General features: G+C 37.7%; 3 protein-coding genes across 4 annotated transcripts in view; 1 reads left to right on the plus strand and 2 right to left on the minus strand.

Annotated features, from left to right (window-relative positions):
* Positions 1–6,484, minus strand: part of LOC138060694 (splicing factor 3B subunit 5-like) — a 6,521-nt gene extending 37 nt beyond the window's left edge. Inside the window, exons 1-5 of the mRNA XM_068906545.1 lie at positions 6,413–6,484; positions 5,565–5,601; positions 2,385–2,430; positions 1,056–1,179; positions 1–185 (exon numbers count right to left, since the gene is read on the minus strand). The exon at positions 1–185 is cut by the window's left edge and continues 37 nt beyond it. Coding sequence (XP_068762646.1) covers positions 135–185; positions 1,056–1,179; positions 2,385–2,430; positions 5,565–5,601; positions 6,413–6,415 — 261 coding nt within the window. The 5' untranslated portion in view covers positions 6,416–6,484 and the 3' untranslated portion in view covers positions 1–134. The remainder of the gene's footprint in view (positions 186–1,055; positions 1,180–2,384; positions 2,431–5,564; positions 5,602–6,412) is intronic.
* Positions 6,485–6,572: 88 nt separating this feature from the next.
* LOC138060692 (anaphase-promoting complex subunit 10-like) lies at positions 6,573–7,551 on the plus strand. Its single transcript, XM_068906543.1, has one exon. It carries the CDS (start codon positions 6,591–6,593, stop codon positions 7,146–7,148), a length of 558 nt encoding a protein of 185 aa, XP_068762644.1. The 5' UTR covers positions 6,573–6,590; the 3' UTR covers positions 7,149–7,551.
* A 2,886-nt stretch (positions 7,552–10,437) lies between these two features.
* The window catches only part of LOC138060690 (endonuclease V-like), a 10,644-nt gene continuing 3,581 nt past the window's right edge, over positions 10,438–17,500 (minus strand). Inside the window, exons 2-9 of one of the 2 annotated variants that reach the window (XR_011134408.1) lie at positions 16,909–17,086; positions 15,027–15,161; positions 14,654–14,693; positions 13,976–14,088; positions 13,561–13,632; positions 13,168–13,296; positions 11,915–12,280; positions 10,438–11,144 (exon numbers count right to left, since the gene is read on the minus strand). Coding sequence is in view for 1 of the 2 variants with exons in the window: in XM_068906542.1 (XP_068762643.1) it covers positions 12,095–12,280; positions 13,168–13,296; positions 13,561–13,632; positions 13,976–14,088; positions 14,654–14,693; positions 15,027–15,161; positions 16,909–17,086 (853 nt within the window). In the remaining variant the exon portion in view is untranslated. Of the gene's footprint in view, positions 11,145–11,717; positions 12,281–13,167; positions 13,297–13,560; positions 13,633–13,975; positions 14,089–14,653; positions 14,694–15,026; positions 15,162–16,908; positions 17,087–17,500 lie in introns of those variants that run through there. The other variant, XM_068906542.1, reaches the window with a different exon arrangement.

Consider the following 17,500-nt stretch of genomic DNA (forward strand, 5'->3'; position numbering starts at 1 on the left):
ATTTGTAGTCTCTCCAACAGAAAGTGACGAATTTTTGTAGGAAGGAATATGGCCTGGAACTGTGCCATGAACAAAAACAATGACAGTTTGCAAGATATCCTGTGCACACCATGAAAAAACAAGCTTTCGCTCTTCTAATCTTGTTCCGGTCTGTGTGGGGGTGTACCACAAGGTTGGAGCATTTTCTGCAACAAAACATCCCGCATTAATTTGAGACTTGTTTACACGATACAACTTGTAGGTTGACTACCTGCCTTGTCACGCGTTCCACCCCCATGAGGAGCGCGTGACGAAGCCCTAAGAATGCCTGTACGGGAGGCTAGTGTTCCTTGAGTTTACATGCTTTGAGATGTCATTCCACGGCAATAATGAACAAGCACAAGGACTAATGTGCACCTGGAGTACGACTTCAAAATTAAACATGCTGGCAGAGATATACCACAACACGGGGAACTCCATGCCCTACTTTTTTCTTCAGTGTGTGGGGTTCTTTAACGTTCCATAGTGTTAGCAGCAAGGGTCGGGAAACAAGGATTATGGTTTATAGTCCTTATCTGAGATGACTTGAAGGTCCAACTGTTTGTAGATACAATAATATTATTGTTACAAAAACAGCTTGGTCCGATGGATATCAGAGCTAGTGACTGCCCATGTGGTAGTCTAATTTTCAACCAACTGAGCAAACCAGTAGGCTAAGTAGAGCTTGATGGGGCCTTCCACATACTACCCAGCAGTGTCAAACCTTAAAAGAACATTGATGCGAAACCGGAATCTAAATGTACAATCCAAGTGATGTCTTCTGCTCTCCCAAAGTTGGTTTTGCGAGATGGCTCCTCTAAATCAGGGAATTCAACATTATGATTGGGGAGGAAGGATCGCACCTAAAAGTCAGAATATTAGTGCTGTACATGGAGTCCCAACTTAATTTAGCGAGGATTGTAGTTCTAAATCAGCCAGTGCAAAAACCATTTTAAGAAATTATCCTCCTCTCACATCATACAAGAGAGGGAAATCGCTTATAGACATGCCTGTTAATTTTTGGGCAGAATGATTACCTCAAGCAGGTTGAATTTTGTTCTGGCTCTTGATTCATTTTCCACTAAAGCAAAGTAATCAAGCAGGTTATAATGACCAATATAAGATGCTGCACTGTCCCGGTGTTGATTCACTAGCCACTCACTGAAACAACAAAATGCACAAGTAAGAACTAATATAGAGCTCAAAATATGCTGTTAGCATAAAACACAACATAATCTGTGTCCTCAATACAAGATAGTGCATCTTTCATTAGTAACCTTGTAAACTCTAAGCTATAGTTTTGGTTTTCCCTGAGTGTTGTCAATCACTGTGGCAGAAGAGAAGGTTAATTTAAATCACAGTGTTACAGTCGAACCTCGATTATCTGGACCTCGATTATCCGGATTTGTCGATTATCTGGACTTTTTCTGTGGTCCCAATTTTGTCATGAATATTTATTAGTAATGATCAAGATACGTAGCCATTTTCTTTTTAAAACTACAGTGTTGAAAAGTGAAGTAAAGGCGAGTTTGTTTCGTTTTCAAAAAGCAAAATAAAGCAGCCCGCACACGTCGTAACTAATGAAGAACGTTCGAAAGTTCTGACTGGCTTAGAGTTGCTTTGTTGCTTAATTTCACGCTCTATTGGCTCGTTCGGCAAACAAGCTACACTACATCACGAATGTTTATTCACCATCATCATGTCCACATTGTTACATGTCTTGTTCTTCAAATGATGCCGCTACAAGATCACAACAGTAGCCAGCGACTCTGCAGTTACCCAAAAGCTTATACAGTCTGTGAACCCCGTCACACACAGTTTGGACGTTTTAAAAGCCATTTCTCTGTCCAAAAGATGTATTAGTTTTTCGTGTTGGCTAAGCAAGCTGTAGACTTGAAGGTCATCTGATAACAGGACTTTGGTGTAAGTAGAGTTAATTCTGGCATTAAAGGGGCAGTGTCATGCTATTTCAGTCAAACTTCGAAACACAAAAATACATGTACGTCTTTTCATCAATCAAAACCAAAAAATAATGGTGTAGTTTTGTTGCCAATAGCAACTGAAGCTATGCTTTCTTATTGGCAGGATGGAAATGGATGGAAACTTGAAAAAATTGGCTGGTCCTTCAAGTTTGTCAATGCTGTCCCCAGAAAGTCGCCAAAAACTGATTGAATACGAATAGCCTGTTGTGCCACAAATATATTTCATATCTTGTCAGTGGTTTGTCAGAAATGTTGCACTTGTGAGCTAAAGTATTAAGTTAGATTTTACCCATTTTTGACCTAAAAACAGAAAATTTAGCATGACAGTGCCCCTTTAAGTACCTGTTAAACACATTACTTTCTTGCCTTATTCAGTCTACTTACAATTTTGTTGTGTCTGAATGCCCTGTTCCAACATACTTAGATTGTACTGAGAACAAAAGACATAAAAAAAAGACATTGACCCTTTGATGTCCAAACCGGCCTAAACCGGCCAGACTTAGTATTTTACTCTGTCTAATGCCAGACGATTGTACTCGTCAATGGGGAACCCCTGGGCGTCAATGGGTTAAAAAAACCTTAAAATGGCAGTTTGAATCAGTCCATGAATGACAAATTTTCTGTAGGCCTCAAATCTCTATAAACCTAAATGTACCTCACAAGTGCATACATATAATCTTAGAGGTAGTTCAAACAATATTTTTATTTGAAGGCCAAAAACAGATGCTGGATGTGCAGTGCTGTGGAATAGCCTCCCAAATGAAACTACATGTAAAATAAAACCGTTAAATTTTGCCTTGTTTAAAAAACAGCATTTTTATAAGTTTAAGCGCTTAACTGGGGTTAATGAGCCCTAAGGGAGTACTATTTATTCCTCACTTGTCCCTAGTGTACTCTGCTCTCCTCACCCTTGCAATCAAGGCTTGTCCAGTAGTCAAAAGCTCATTGTTTAGGTCAAAGTACTTTCACTTTTACAATGTTAAAGCGGTTGGCAAAGCTTCCAGTAATTTTCCACAACATCACATGATTCTCACCTGTTTCACCTTATGTAAACCCCCCCAATACCATTAGTCAGACACATTTCAGCTTTGCTCTTCAAGCAAGTGCCTTGAGTTGCACTCTTTAAGATTGCATTTTTCCCACCCTCCCACCCAACTGGAAACTTTGTCTCCTTTAATTACCATGGCTGTGCTTTGTCACGCAAATTCTTTTATTATACTATTCTAATCTATTCTATTTTAGTTTGGTTATTTTGTCTCATCGTTCGTTATGTACATTATATTATTCTGCATGTTACCACCGTTAACTTTAAAAAAAAAGCTAAATTTAGAAACTCAACACTAGGTGTGTCATTTTAAATTTCTTACTTTTATGTCACTGACCCTTAGGGACTCATTAAGAGTGATAAACTTTCATAGGGATTTCTTAGATTTTTGTAATATCAGCTATTTTCTTTAGGATTATATCATTATTACCCTAGCAGTGATGTATCCAGGTTTTCAAATTTGGGGGTCCTCTGGACCCCTTTTCAAAAAATTTGGGGCCAGTTAATATTGAAAGAATTAACATTCGATCTATTGTCTCTTAATTGCTGCTGCAGTACCCTTTCAGATTTCTAAATTGCACAAAAATCAAGTCTTCTTTGAAACTGTTACGCCTGCTGATTCATCAATCAAAATTTATGGGCTCTTAAAGCTCCATCAACCACATCTGAAAACACCTTGAGGAATCCATACACTGTGGGAACTGTTAGCTCCAGTTGATAAATCATCTAGATCTCCACAGCAATTAAAAAAAAACCAGATCTGAATCTCACTTTTCCGTTCAAAAAAAAAAAGAGCATCATTTATTTTAACAACACTTGAGGTGTAATTTAGAAACAAACGAGTAAACAAATATAGGCGATCAATACACAGTTCGGAATTAATATCAACAGGGTCTCACATAACAAAAATTTAACATACTTCGCCGTTGGATTCACAATAAGCAAACCAAAGCTTCAAATTTGCTTGGTACAGCTGTAAGCATGCAACAAACTGAATTTCGACTGAAATGTTCAATTATCACTGGTGGCAGATCGAAAGTGTCACCAATTGTCTTGCCTAAGAAACAGCTCAGATCATTTCACACAACATGTGTGAATTTAAAATTTATCTCCTCAAGCTGCCATTACATACCGGTAATCGTTGACAAAATGAAATCATTCGACAACAAAAATCCAAAAATAACAGCTTACCTTGAAATTTGCGGAAATTCGATTTCTCCGTTGTGAGATATGGGAATGTTAAATTTCCTTGCAAAATACGCCATTCACATGTTTTCCTGGCATTTCTAATTTGTATAAACATTCGATTTTTTTTCTGCATCCAACTGGACCCTTTGTCCCATATTCTATGCGTCCAAAAGGAAAACGAGTGCGTCCCAGGATGCAATGAAGCACTCTGGATACATCACTGCCCTAGTATCATACTTTTGTTCTCTTAGTATTAATTAGTATTTATATTTGATGTATATGCAGATGAATGATTACGTAATTTAGTGCATGGCTCCCTGAAAGAGCATTTTAGTGACGAGATATCATGACTAAATAGAGCTTTTGACTTGACTCGAAAATTAATGATGGTTATTGCTGATTCTTTTGAATTTCTGTCAATTTGACGCACCAATCTCAATTTCCAACAAAACTAACTTGGATTTTGCGCATCAAAAAAGGCTAAAAATGCCTTTATTTGGTAACCATTGTAAAAAAAAAATTATCAGAGAATACGCTTCCTGCGCGGCACTTATTTTTCTTCCATCCAAAGAACACTAATGCAAATGTTTGGCTGAAATCTTGAAGAAATCAAAGGAAAATTATCTGGGAATAATGCATTGATACTATTAAAAGTCTGTTTACGAGCCAAGTGGCCCATCAGAGCCGGAGCTTATCCAACTTTCTGTGGCATAAAGTGACTAGGAGTATTTTTTTTTACTCCCCCCTGGATGGGATGCCAGTCCATCGCAGGGTTACCCCCAGCATTTTGACACTACCCATTTATACACCTGGGTGGAGAGAGGCACCGTGGGAGTAAAGTGTCTTGCCCAAGAACACAACACAATGTCCCAGGCCAGGACCCGAACCTGGACCACTCGATCCAGAGTTGAGCACACTTAAACCATGAGGCCACCACGTCTCCTATTGATACTATTAGGATACAAAATATATTTTTGTTAATAAAATTCTAGAGGGGATTGTGTTTGTGATAAACAACAAATCAGAATTTAATGCTTATAAGAGATTAACGCCTGTTAGTTAAAGAAAACAAACTCATCTTTGATAACAAACTTCCTGTTTTGCCAGTTACTTAATGTTCCCCAGAAAGAAATGAGCAAGATGTCTTTACTGCAATTATTAAAACTCTACAATGAGTTTGAGGTTTCCTTTTTTTTGGACCTGGGGCTAGTTGCTTGAAGCCTGGCTAGCACTAACCATTGGTTAAGAGGTATCAAAACCAATTGGTTTCCATGGCATTTTATGCTGGTTAGTGCTAATCATGCTTTGAGCAACCCGGGCCAGATACTTACAATGCTCCAGTTGACTGTGAATGTTGTATCTGTCTGTCTGCATAAGAAAACACAGAAAAAAAAATCAAGTCATACGATAGTCCTCATAGACTTTTCATTACCAGAGCAGTATTATTTATCATTTAAATTCCTTGGCCTTTAGAGCATGTTTCTGGAAACCCTGAACCACTGCTTTGATTCAGGCAAGTGTAATACAAAAGATGGTATAAACAATGAAAATTATGTTAACTCTCATAAATTATGATAATTCAGATGCATTATTTTTTTTTATGTTGACTCTACAATACTCAGGAAAACGTTGGTGAGAAGAGCAAGGGGACACTTTGTGACGCTTATTGAAATCTGCGTGCATCTAATTAGCGCCAAACCTGGACATATAGATCTCAACATTGCATGGACGGCATTAAACTCTCAGGCTCACAGTTCGAGCTGCACACCCAGCCCTGTGTATGAGTCGTGCATTTAAATAAGAAAGGAGACCTGTAGCTATAGTAGCTAGGCAAATGTTTGTCTGGCAATAATGAATTATTATCATAGTCCTGCTTAAATGCTAGGACTGAAAATTATCAAAACTGTGGCATTTTAGCGAGTGTAGTACAGAGGATCGATGGTATAAGATAAAACCATTTTTTATCGAGCTCCGGTGAATTAAAATGAAGAGAACTCGATGTATTATTTTTTGGTCAGATGTTGACTCATCAAGGTTTATACAATTTCAAGGGAAAAATTCGTTAAAGTTACGTTTGTTATGATAAGTAAGTAACCTAAAAGTTCAACCAAATATCAAACTACTTCGTCAACTACGAAAATCTATTTTTTATCCAGTCAGATACCGTATTTTTACTCACCATTTTCAAGATGTTGTCAAAACGTGATCAATGGTCGATCAATGGCGTCTCATGCGACTTCACCGCTGGTCAGAAACATCAAAGGCTCAGAAATGTCGTTACGTCAGTGTTGGTGTCAGCGGTCGTATTTGGTTGAGTGGTAACGTTGAGTATGCTTCAGGGCACCGGTAAATTCAAAATGGCGGTGCGAATGGAAGACTTTTCGAACACAGATCAAAGAAGCGATGGAGTTGGCGGCGAAAAATATCGCGAAATCGGTGATCAAGCAGTGTGGTCACTATCCTCTTGTAAACCTGGATTCGGTGTTGAGCAGCTCCGCGATGGAAACTTAGAAACGTACTGGCAATCAGATGGACCACAGCCTCATTTGATCAGCATTCAGTTTCGGCGAAAAACTGCCATACAAAACCTTTGTCTTTACGCTGATTATAAGGCGGATGAGAGCTACACGCCAAGTAAAATTTCCATTCGGGCTGGAAATCACTTTCATGATTTGCATCAAATAGAACTGATTGAATTGGAAGAGCCCACTGGCTGGTTGACCGTGTCACTATCCGACGGCGACAAACCTCTCAGAACGTACATGTTGCAGATTGCTGTGTTGGCCAATCATCAAAATGGAAGGGACACTCATATGCGCCAGATCAAGATTCATGCACCTTTAACTGACTCTGGAACCTTCAAAATGCCAACATTCACGTCCGTCGAGTGTGCTATGTACAGCACAATTAAGTGAAGTATAACATTTCAAGATCAAGATCTGCGAGTCATACTGTGAAAATAACAATTAATTTCATCTTTTGCTGCTCAGTCATTTTGAGAGAAGGGCTCTGAATGTGCTACTCTTTGCTTCCCAGAGGCTCAAATAGCGATATTTCTTGTTTACAAACATTGACGTCACATTTCTTTTAATATTGAAATTTGCCAACCACGGAACAAAAGAAGTCATTGTTTCAACAGCCAATTAGGTTCTGGTTGGCATATCAATAACAATGGGTGATTTCATGAGAAACATCACTATAGAATAGACTGCTTTACAGTTGTGTGCTTAGTTACCTGGCCTTTAAATGAAAGTTAGGCTGGTGTTGACCATGTTATGATACAGACCTCCCTCCTTTTGTTATGTTAATGATGTTGTTGTCATGCTAATTAGTGAGAATTTATATAAGAAAGATAGCAAGTTTTCTATCAAAACAGAGTCAACTCCAGCCTCACTTTATTCACAGGCCAGGTAACCAAGCACCCAACTGTAAAATGGACCATTGCCAAAAAAATAGAACGCAGGGATAAAATATCAGAATGATACTTTGGAGGCAGGAGGTTTGTCACTCTTTAAATCATTATTGCAAAGCAGAATACTCATCAAACCTCTGCAGAAGAGAGAGCCACTTCTGGCCAGCATGTTTAATGTGACCTCTACATCCACTCAAAAACTGTCCCCTTTAACCCATTAATACCTAGGAGTGAAACTCTGTTTAACGCCGCAACGATTTTAGTCCTCAATGGGGTGACAGTTTCGGAGTCAATGTGTTAAATTAATTGAGATACGTGTACTAGAGATAACTTGAGACAGATATTTTGCAAAATTTTGCTTTCATGCTGACTTCACAAAGAGGTTGTTTACATGATAATGCGAGGTCTGTCATTCCAGTATAAGTTTTCCTTGAGTCCCTCTCAGAGATGTGTTTGTTTGATTGGGGTACCACCAGGAAGTGTCATACCAGAAAAAGTAATAATACTAGCACATGTTCAACTTTGATGCTTCACTGAAGCAATGATAATTTGATTTCAGTTCAAAGTTATTAATTTTATTATTATGGCCAGTATCATGTAAAAACAAGGTAAAACCATTCCTTAAACCCGCTGAATTTTACTCTCTAATACCAGACAATTTTACTTGTCAACTGGGGGAATTCTGGGGTGCCTGTGGAGTAAATGGGTTAATCAGTCTCCTTGCAGTGTGGAATTTTACTTCAAGTCCATGTTATTTGCCTCATTCTGCATACAGGGGTTTCAATGAAATTTGAAGTAGGCAGCTGGTTTAAGTCTGGTAGCCAATTATATTAACAAGTGGCCACTAGGCCCCTTTGTCAAGGGGGAGTCTGGAGGAATGCTCCGCCAGAAAATGTTGAAACCTGGAAGCTCTGAAATGCGATTTCCAGCGTTCTGGGCACCAAATTGAGTACAAAGATAAAGGAAGATTTCTTATCAACAGCGACACTGAGTGTGCAATTAACCGCATTCTTTTGATAATTTCCACCGAAGAAAGATTTGGAAAACCATTTCAAAAGGAAAATTAACGCAAGGCTGCTGCCTAAGAAAATTTTAAAGGGGCCCTTAGAGCTAAACGCTGAGAATTTAGGAGCCCAACATATGAAGTGAAAGGTGTTGCTGTGAAAAATTAAGGAGCCCAGAGCTATTCTTTGGGAGCCCCAGGCTACCGGGCTCCTGTTAGGCAACAGCCTTGTAACAATTTAAATGTTACATGACATTTCGACAACTTCATGTCATTATTGATTTCAATTTCAAGCTGACGTGAATGGCAAACTTTTTTTGCGAGTTTTTTCAAGCGCGAATTGAAACATTTTGGTTGGTCTAGACAAACCGCAATAATTTTGTTTGGTCAACATGAGAAATCAGTTTTGTCGAACGATTTTAATCTGAACGAACAAAAAGTCTTAACAAATGAAACTAAACAAAACATTAATTTTACTGTTTTAGTGGAAAACAAGTCTTTATGCAACGATTACTCAATAACAACCTGTTTTGCAAAACGTCTTGATATGTTTGCGGACGTAACTAAACATAATTGAATTACGTTAAAAAATGCAACGATTGGTCTAGGCAAAAATGCCGTTCACTGTAGCTCGAAGATGGTAGTATCAAATCTGATAATTATTTGGAAATAGAGGTTTAAAAAAAGTACATTCAAGTCCATCAAAAATGAAATTTACTTTTGGTTTGAAGGAATACTTCAAAAAAGTTATGCCTTCTTCTCTGAGCGAAGTAGCCGACGACTTTTCGTCGGCCGTCAGTGCTTATTGAAATTCCTGCTACATGAATCAGCCACAGTGAACAAAGAGTGATTGAATAAACTGGTGCCATGTAAACATGCTATGCTGTAAGTAACTCATCTCACTGTGATAGTGAATAACATGAATTTTTAAAAACTGAACTATGGATATCAGATTTCCAGCATTTTCATTGGCTCAGTGGACACAGGCTATCAGTTCATATACCTGCTGTACCTAATATGGTCAAGGAACGTGTCACTCCGTCAGCAATAAAGCGAGCTGAAAACGTGTTTGCAGCTGTGAGAAAAAAAGGCCAACAAAAGCTGTTTTGGACTGGAATTGACTAAGGCAGAAATCGATGCTTCAGGGGAAGAGTTTGAACCTGGAGTGTTTAATAAAACAATAATATTATTCTACTCGGGCTTGCTGGATATAAAATGATTATAACCAATGAAGTGCGTATCTATCGCCTCATATCCAGCGCACTTTGGTATAATAATTGTTAAATATCATATTTTGAACTGCAAATATGTCATTCTAAGCGAAAGTGATCATCACAGTTTGTGAAGCAACTTGAGCAGTTGCAGAGAAGCCTGCAAAAAAAAAAAGCTGTTAACCCATAAACTCCTAAAAGTGAAACATATACATACATACATACATACGGTACTTCCTTTAAGCAATAGAGGACTTTATCTGTGTTTACATAGCCTAATCTAAACATGAGGGGGAGTTGGAAGGATTTGAGACAGTTATGCAATCTTTGTATACAGGCTAGCCTTTAGGCTGTAAAAGTGATACAACACTGGGACTCCTGTTGTGCCTTGATGAGAAATGTAAAATATCGAAATGATTGTAAGAAAATTAAAAAGGTATTTTCATTGGTTTCATTAAGTACCAACGAAGAAGCGTCAGCTACTTTTCCCCCTAAATATTAGAGAAACTAAAGACAGATTCTTTTAAACTTAAGATTAAAATAATCAATTTTGATAACAACAACAGTTGGTTACTTGATTCAGTGAGCTGCCAACATCAAATTTAATGAAACTCTTGCATTTAAAAATTATTTACATGCTTTGTGATATATAAATATATATTATTTGTAGTTAAAAAATTTTTAAATAAACTTAAAAGAACATGGAAAGATTAATCAAATTTAATATAATAGTAACAATGTACCATTATACTACAAGTATTGATGTATTTTGACAGCCATATTTATATTTGACAATTAAAAAATGTTCTGAATAAATTAATATCAAGTTTAAGCTCCACATAGCTGAGCATCAGTTCTCTTCTTACCAGGGTCTAGGCTCAAAATAATATCAAAATTTGCAACATGCCTTCTGGGTTAAGTTCTAAAGAAACTGGTGCTACATGGAACTTACATGTATTAAAATTATAGCTGTTTGAATGAATTGATAGGAGATAATTAACACTGTAGACACTACTCGTTCAAACATGAGCCATTGTCAGGGTGAAAACCAAGTCATACTTTTGAAGAAAGAACAAAACCAAAGTCTTGTTCTGAGAAAACCTCACAGAAGAGAGAGAGGAACCAACTTAAGAAGGCAGTAGCAATGTCATCTTCCTTACTGGCACATTACTCCATAATCAATGTTTGCATCCTATTTCCTTGATAGTTTCATCCGTAAACATTGCTTCGTGAATTCAGCCTGTGCCTGACAAAATGTTGTAAAACATTTGTTGGAAGACATTAGCTGCGGTTACACTAGCCATTTTGCCCTTGGGTAAGTGTCTTTTTGCCACGGGGAAGGAATTTTTTATGTGTAACCGATTTGCCCAAAGGAAATTTCCTGTGGGAAATTTCCATGGATATGTCAAAAAGAACAAAAGAATTGCCCATGACAGTTCCAGATGTAAGTCTTATGGTTAACAAAACCCCAAAGCGGCTCAACCAATCACGAGATTGCCGAACGCGAGGAAAATACATGCTGTGATGAACTGTGTAAACAACTGCAGGCATGGAAATACCCAAGCACGCCTTTTCTGGCCAGCAGCAAGTTGACGTCTAAATTATAAATTGGAGAGTTGCAAGGACTAGAGAAAGCGTAACTGAAGTCGACGTCTTTGTTGTCTTCTTAAAATGAAGCGATGAATCGCTGAACTTAATTGAGGTGGACAGTTTAAGAGAAGCGCCGACGTGACAATTATCGAAAATAAGCCAAAGAAAAGTTTGTCGTTCAGATGCAGATCATCGATGTTTTCTTTTTTTTTTAGAGCCTTAATTTTAATGTATTTTGTATTGTAATTAGTTTTTCAAAAACCATTTAGTGGAAAAACTAGTAAATCTCATCTTGTCTCATCTTAAAGGTAAGTTTCCCACCAAAACAGGTCAAGGCTTACCTTCCCCTTGGGTAATTTACAAGTGTGTAACCGCAAATGGGGAGTCGATCATAACCCAGGGTAAACCCAACCCAAGCTGTAACCCCAAGGTTCCCCATGGGCAAGAGGTCTGGTTTAACCGCACCTATTATTTTGGCGTCTGCCATAACAGCTGGCCTTGAGTCATTTCAGAAGGCCTTTTATGTGTATATAATATTGACATGGTGTTTCATTGCCCCATAGCAGTTTTTTTTCCTTGTCCTCTTTGAGTGCATTGTGCTGTTTGGTGGAAAATGTGTTCTCTTTGCAACGTACTGCTTCAACTTTAATTTAGCTGTAGTTTTTCAAGTTCCTTCTTTGTACTATCCACAACACTTTCGACATGGCTATGATCACCTTCCTTTGACGATGTAACATTCAAAGAGGATTCACTGGCTTTTGTCCTACATGAACAGCTTTCCAGTTGTTCAGAATAGTGCTGCCGAAGGTATTCTCTTGATCGTATATCTGCCTACAACAGAAACACAACATCAATATTGCTGTTATTAGCTCCTGGTCTTTTTCAGACTCAACTTGATTCAAAGTTCATGCAATAATGTTAATTTAGTTAAAAGTTATTGCATGAAATTTGAATCAAGTTGAGTCTGAAAAAGACCAGGAGCTAAAATGCCATCAGTTCACTTTGTTAGCTTAGGCAGGGTCACTGCTTCAGCTTGTGTTGATTACTATGGCCTTGACAATCAGACCACAAAACCAGGAACTCCACACAAAACTCTTTGGGAATCACGTGTGGGTTTTTTACATCCCACAAGGTTTGTCAATACCGGTCATGAGACAGAGTCTGCAATTTACAGCCCTTATCCAAGAAGATTTGGACATCTAACCATACGCAGATAATAAAATTATTAAAATGAAGGACTTCAGAGACTTTGTTTATAATCATGGTAATAGGACTGAGTGGAGCTCAATTCAGGGAGAAATCAGGGCTGTTGATAACCAATCAGATTAGGGAATTTTGCAATAGTTATGATTGACATGGTAATTTCTTTGTGGGTGGGCCTAAGTTGTTAATAATTTTGATATCCATGCCTTTTCTTGTTCTAGATCACGAGTTCTTTTGTGCATCAATCCGTTCTTAGCCCCCTTTATTGGGCTGCATACTGACAGATATTTGACTCTTTCTTCTTAATGCCGTGGACAATTTTACTTGATTGATCGATTTATGAGGTGAAAGGGTTAATAAAGATGACACCAAATCAATGCAAGACGGAGTAAATATGATAGCTGAAAAATGTCTCTTGGTTCTATAATTAAGTGAAAAAGCTACAGAATATAAACGTCTTGTTTAGCACACAGATTGTGGATTTTATGATGCCACAACAATTTTTTGGTACTCACTTGTCTCACAGGCTCTGGTATTCTGTATTGACAGCAGGCATGTGTCAACCTGACAGCTGTATCCAGTCCTATCTTATGTCCAATAGATACATAGATGGGATTGCAAGATTTCTGAGTGCTCCGCAAAGCCTAAAAGAAATTTTAAAAATTAAACAAACACAATGAAAACATTTTGACACGTTGTGTTTACATAACAAAAACAATGAGTTCTAAAAAATCATAATTGTTTAAATAGGACTTGTTAACTTGAACTTAGATAAAGAATTTGATGACTCAATTAAACACCTCCCTTATATTAACAACTTAAGCTTTGACTCTTTCACCCAGCAAAGGCAAAGGCATTCTTTTCCCCCACTGAAATGCTTGTTATTATACGCATGATATCAGTTTCACCTTTCCCCATACTGCACCAGAGATGCCTTGAAGAGCAAAACTGTCTCCACTGACTTTGAGATAGTTTACGATCTGTAAAAATAAATTAAAATAATAGTGAAAATTCTAACATAAAAAAAAACCACAGCAAGTATTTAAAAACAAAGGTGTATGATAACTGCAGACTGCCTTAGTACAAATAGCGATGATAAACAGTATTTATTAATAAGTCTAAGCACCCATTTCAAATTTAGGTCTAAGCACCCATGTTAGCTTTCAATAACTGTGATTTTGGGTTAGTGTGCGGTCTGTAGTCTGCAAGTGTCAGACACTGGAAAAACAAGAGGTTTTCTCAAAGCAAGTTTCAAATGAAAATAACCAAAAACACCTCCTTGGCAAAGCGGGTAAGTTATATTAGGGTTAGGTAATTCGGTACCTGTTCAGTGTGTTGAGAGTTGTGTTCTAGCCCATCCACATGAAACAGAGTCTTGGCAACACCCACTGTGGGAATATCTGTGAGAACCCCAAGGTGACAAGCAATTCCAAAGCCTATAATAATGATTATAGTTTTAAAAGGTTAAATCTACATTTAATCATACCCTTGCTTGCATTAAATACAAAAAATGTCCAAGTGAAAGCACAAGTTAAATCTTTTGTACTTGATAACTATTTCCATAAGATTTTGCTTAATTGATATTTATTATGAAATTCATGAATAGATTATTACCCCTGTATGTCGCATTGACTAACTAAGTCATAAAATCTTTATGCACATCTAATCAATGCAAACTACCTTGTAGGGATCAAAGGCTGAAAGGATGTAACTTATTCTTGCTTTTAGTCTATGCAGTTATGGCAAGTACCTTACTAGTATTTAGCTTACGCCGCCTATAACCTCAACACACTTTTCCACTTTATTCATTCTCCAAAATCATTCCAAATATATCGTGTTATTTTTAGAACCTTTTGAATGAAAATTATCTCACTTTTTTACTGGTTTTGAAAGACAGGAAAAGTGGTCATACTTAGATCAATAACTGAGCAATGAAGGGGTCAATGCATTAAAGAGATACAATGGATCCTAATTACATTAACTCCAAAATTTTCTTGGCACCTCTTGGATGAAGTACTCCATTTCCATCAACCAATATGACCTGAAAAAACAATGCAGTGTGTTATCTGAAGCCCTTTTCACAGTCTATTCATCATCTTTGATCAACCAAATCAAACCAAATTATTATTAGTACCATTACATTGCCATTACTCGAAACAGCTGGGTAAATTTAATTTCAGTTAGTACAGTTTGTTGCAAGTGGTAACGCAATACAAGCCACCTTAAAGGAATGGCCATAATCTTTAATTCAGACAAAAATTGGGGTGGGGGGGGGGGAAGGGGGGTAAGATTTGAACTGTATGGAGATTTGTGACCTAAGTTTGAACTGTTTTGTTGCATGCCAAGTACTACTGTAACAGAAGCCAACAATCACCTGGGGAAGTAGTGCTGGTTTTAATGTTTGCAGTCTGGAAATTAGATCAACAAGAAACTCAACTTCTCTGAAAGCCAAATACTCTGGAACATATGGTGATCTCAGATGAACAAAGCTTAAGTCTTCATAGATAACCTACAAAATAGTTAATGGAGAAGCAATAAAATTGTTACAGATCTCTTGTTAATGCATCAACTCCAACCCCTTTGCAGCTTAATTAATCATTACAGGATACCCAGTAATTCAATTTATGCTTTTGTATGATTATCCTCACAACTTGTTAACCAACAAAAAAAATTCCATAAATTTGTTTTCTATCATGTCTTGTCACATCTATAGAGCTACATGTATTATTCTACCCTTCGAGTTTAATTCAGTCAACTGCCCAACCAAGGTGCTTTTCAAATCAAATCAAATCATAGGACCTGGTTGGCTTTTGAGGAGAGGGGAAAACCGGAGTACCCAAAAACTCCACCCACATTTGATGCAGTGTCTAGGAATCCAACCGGGCCACATTGGTGGGAGGCCAGTGCTCTAATCACTGTGCCATCCCTTCGCCTAAAAATACACATTATTTAGCATTTACACTGGACAACCCAAGATAAAAATTTATATCAGTCAATATCTTGGAAGGTAAAACTTCTCTGAGACTCTCTCTCCCTCTCTCGTTTAATCTTCAGAGGAAGTATTAAAATTCAAAGTGAATGCATAAAGTCTGGCACCTGGTTTCCACTTTTCCTTTTTGCATTTAGTTTGGGTTAAAAAAAATTTAAGGAAACCGTAAAGAAAATAAACGGCTACGTATATTCCAGAACTCCTGCCATTTCGACATGAATAGTGTATATCATGGTGAGCCTCATTCTTAAAAGAATGCAGCTTCAAGAAGACAGCATGCAGCCCTTGCAACAGTACCCATGTGCCTTAACCCATTGACTGTCACCTCAAACATCCTAGGACACCCCCAGTTGACGAGTAAAATTGTCTGGCATTAGACAGAGTAATCTCATTCCCAGGGGGCAATGGGTTAAGTTTCCCGCATATTTCTCAATAAACTTATTTTTATCCCCTATAACCAAGTTAAGGGAAAATCATAATCCTTTCTTTAGTTTTCATGTGATTTTACCCTTATAAATATTAATATTATTGTGCAAAACATGTGTAGATTTCATTGGGACAGACTGAAATTCCATCAGAATGGTCAACTATTGCTGTAAACTCTGAACCTGCCATAGCAATTTCCCAAACACATCCTACCAAACAGGACAGCTCTTAAAGAGTTGACAATAAGCCTGAACCTTGTGGAATTTGTGGGTTACTGTTTCCCTGCGTTTCATGGATCTCTCCATCTACAAAGCTGACGTCACTAGAGCCCTCTTGGAAGCAGCCAGCAGCCCTAACAGCCCAAGTATTAGCACCCCAATCTAACCTAACCCCACTGTGGCCCAGTGGTTAGGTCGCTTGCCTTGAGATCTGGACATCCCAGGTTTAACACCTGCTCTCACAACTAGTAGAACTGGTAGTCCCTGGTTCAGCTTCTTGGCTGCACTTGTAAATAGCCAACTGCTTTGCCTCTGGCCAGTTGGGATTCTTAAATATTGTTGTTGGTGTTCTGTTCCGTTGTGTGCCATTGCTCAGAAATACTAGCCACTAGTCTACTTTAAAATTTGTGTGAAAATAAAGTTTGTATGTATTTATGTATGTAATGTGGCCAGGTATATTCTGATCTTTCCCACATGAATAAAGAAGCAAAGGTTGTTTCCTTAAAATTTATGCCCAAACCGGCCTAAACCTGTGACCTGGCTCCCTGGCATTTTCATGTGGCTAAATGAAATTTAGGCAAAGTTAATTAGTAACAGAATAGAAAAAGAATATGTTGCTTTACCTCAAGTTCTGGAAAACTCAGAACCACTAAACAGGCACAAGCATGATGTGCATCTCCTTTTGGAAAAGATAAGTCCACACCACCAATCAGCTTCAAAGCGCTGAAATGATCTTCCCCTGATGCTCCCCATTTATTACAGTCCTCTGTTACAAGTTTCTTCTTTAGCTTCATTTGTTCTCTAGAAATTTTATAAATATGGTTACAGAATATTAATATTTACATGTACTCATTGACTGAAAGGGAGGGCCAGCAAGGGAAAAATATACTAGGCTCAAGGTCATGATGTACAAACCCTGCAAAGCAACAATCATGAGAATTGGAACACCTTCAAAAATGTGTGCAAAAATCACTTCATTTAAGTGGGGTCAGGGTGGCTCTTAACTACCAAACCATTGCTATGGATCCCTTCAAAATAGTCATTTCTTAATAAATTCCATTAACCCTACAGTAATCCTTTTTTGCAAAGAGTGTTCTATTTAACATTCCTTTGTATGGTTTGACTCACAACCATATTTGGTAAATCTTGTGACCAAAACAGGAAATGGCTAAAAACTCAGCAAGTTAACTATGTTTTTCACAAATTTTTAATGCA

This window comes from Montipora capricornis, chromosome 8, assembly GCF_036669925.1.
Source record: "Montipora capricornis isolate CH-2021 chromosome 8, ASM3666992v2, whole genome shotgun sequence".
Taxonomy (NCBI): domain Eukaryota; kingdom Metazoa; phylum Cnidaria; class Anthozoa; order Scleractinia; family Acroporidae; genus Montipora; species Montipora capricornis.

What these genes read in the sequence shown, in the direction of transcription:
- LOC138060692 (XM_068906543.1), top strand. Translation starts at nt 6,591, where the DNA reads ATGGCGGTGCGAATGGAAGACTTTTCGAACACAGATCAAAGAAGCGAT.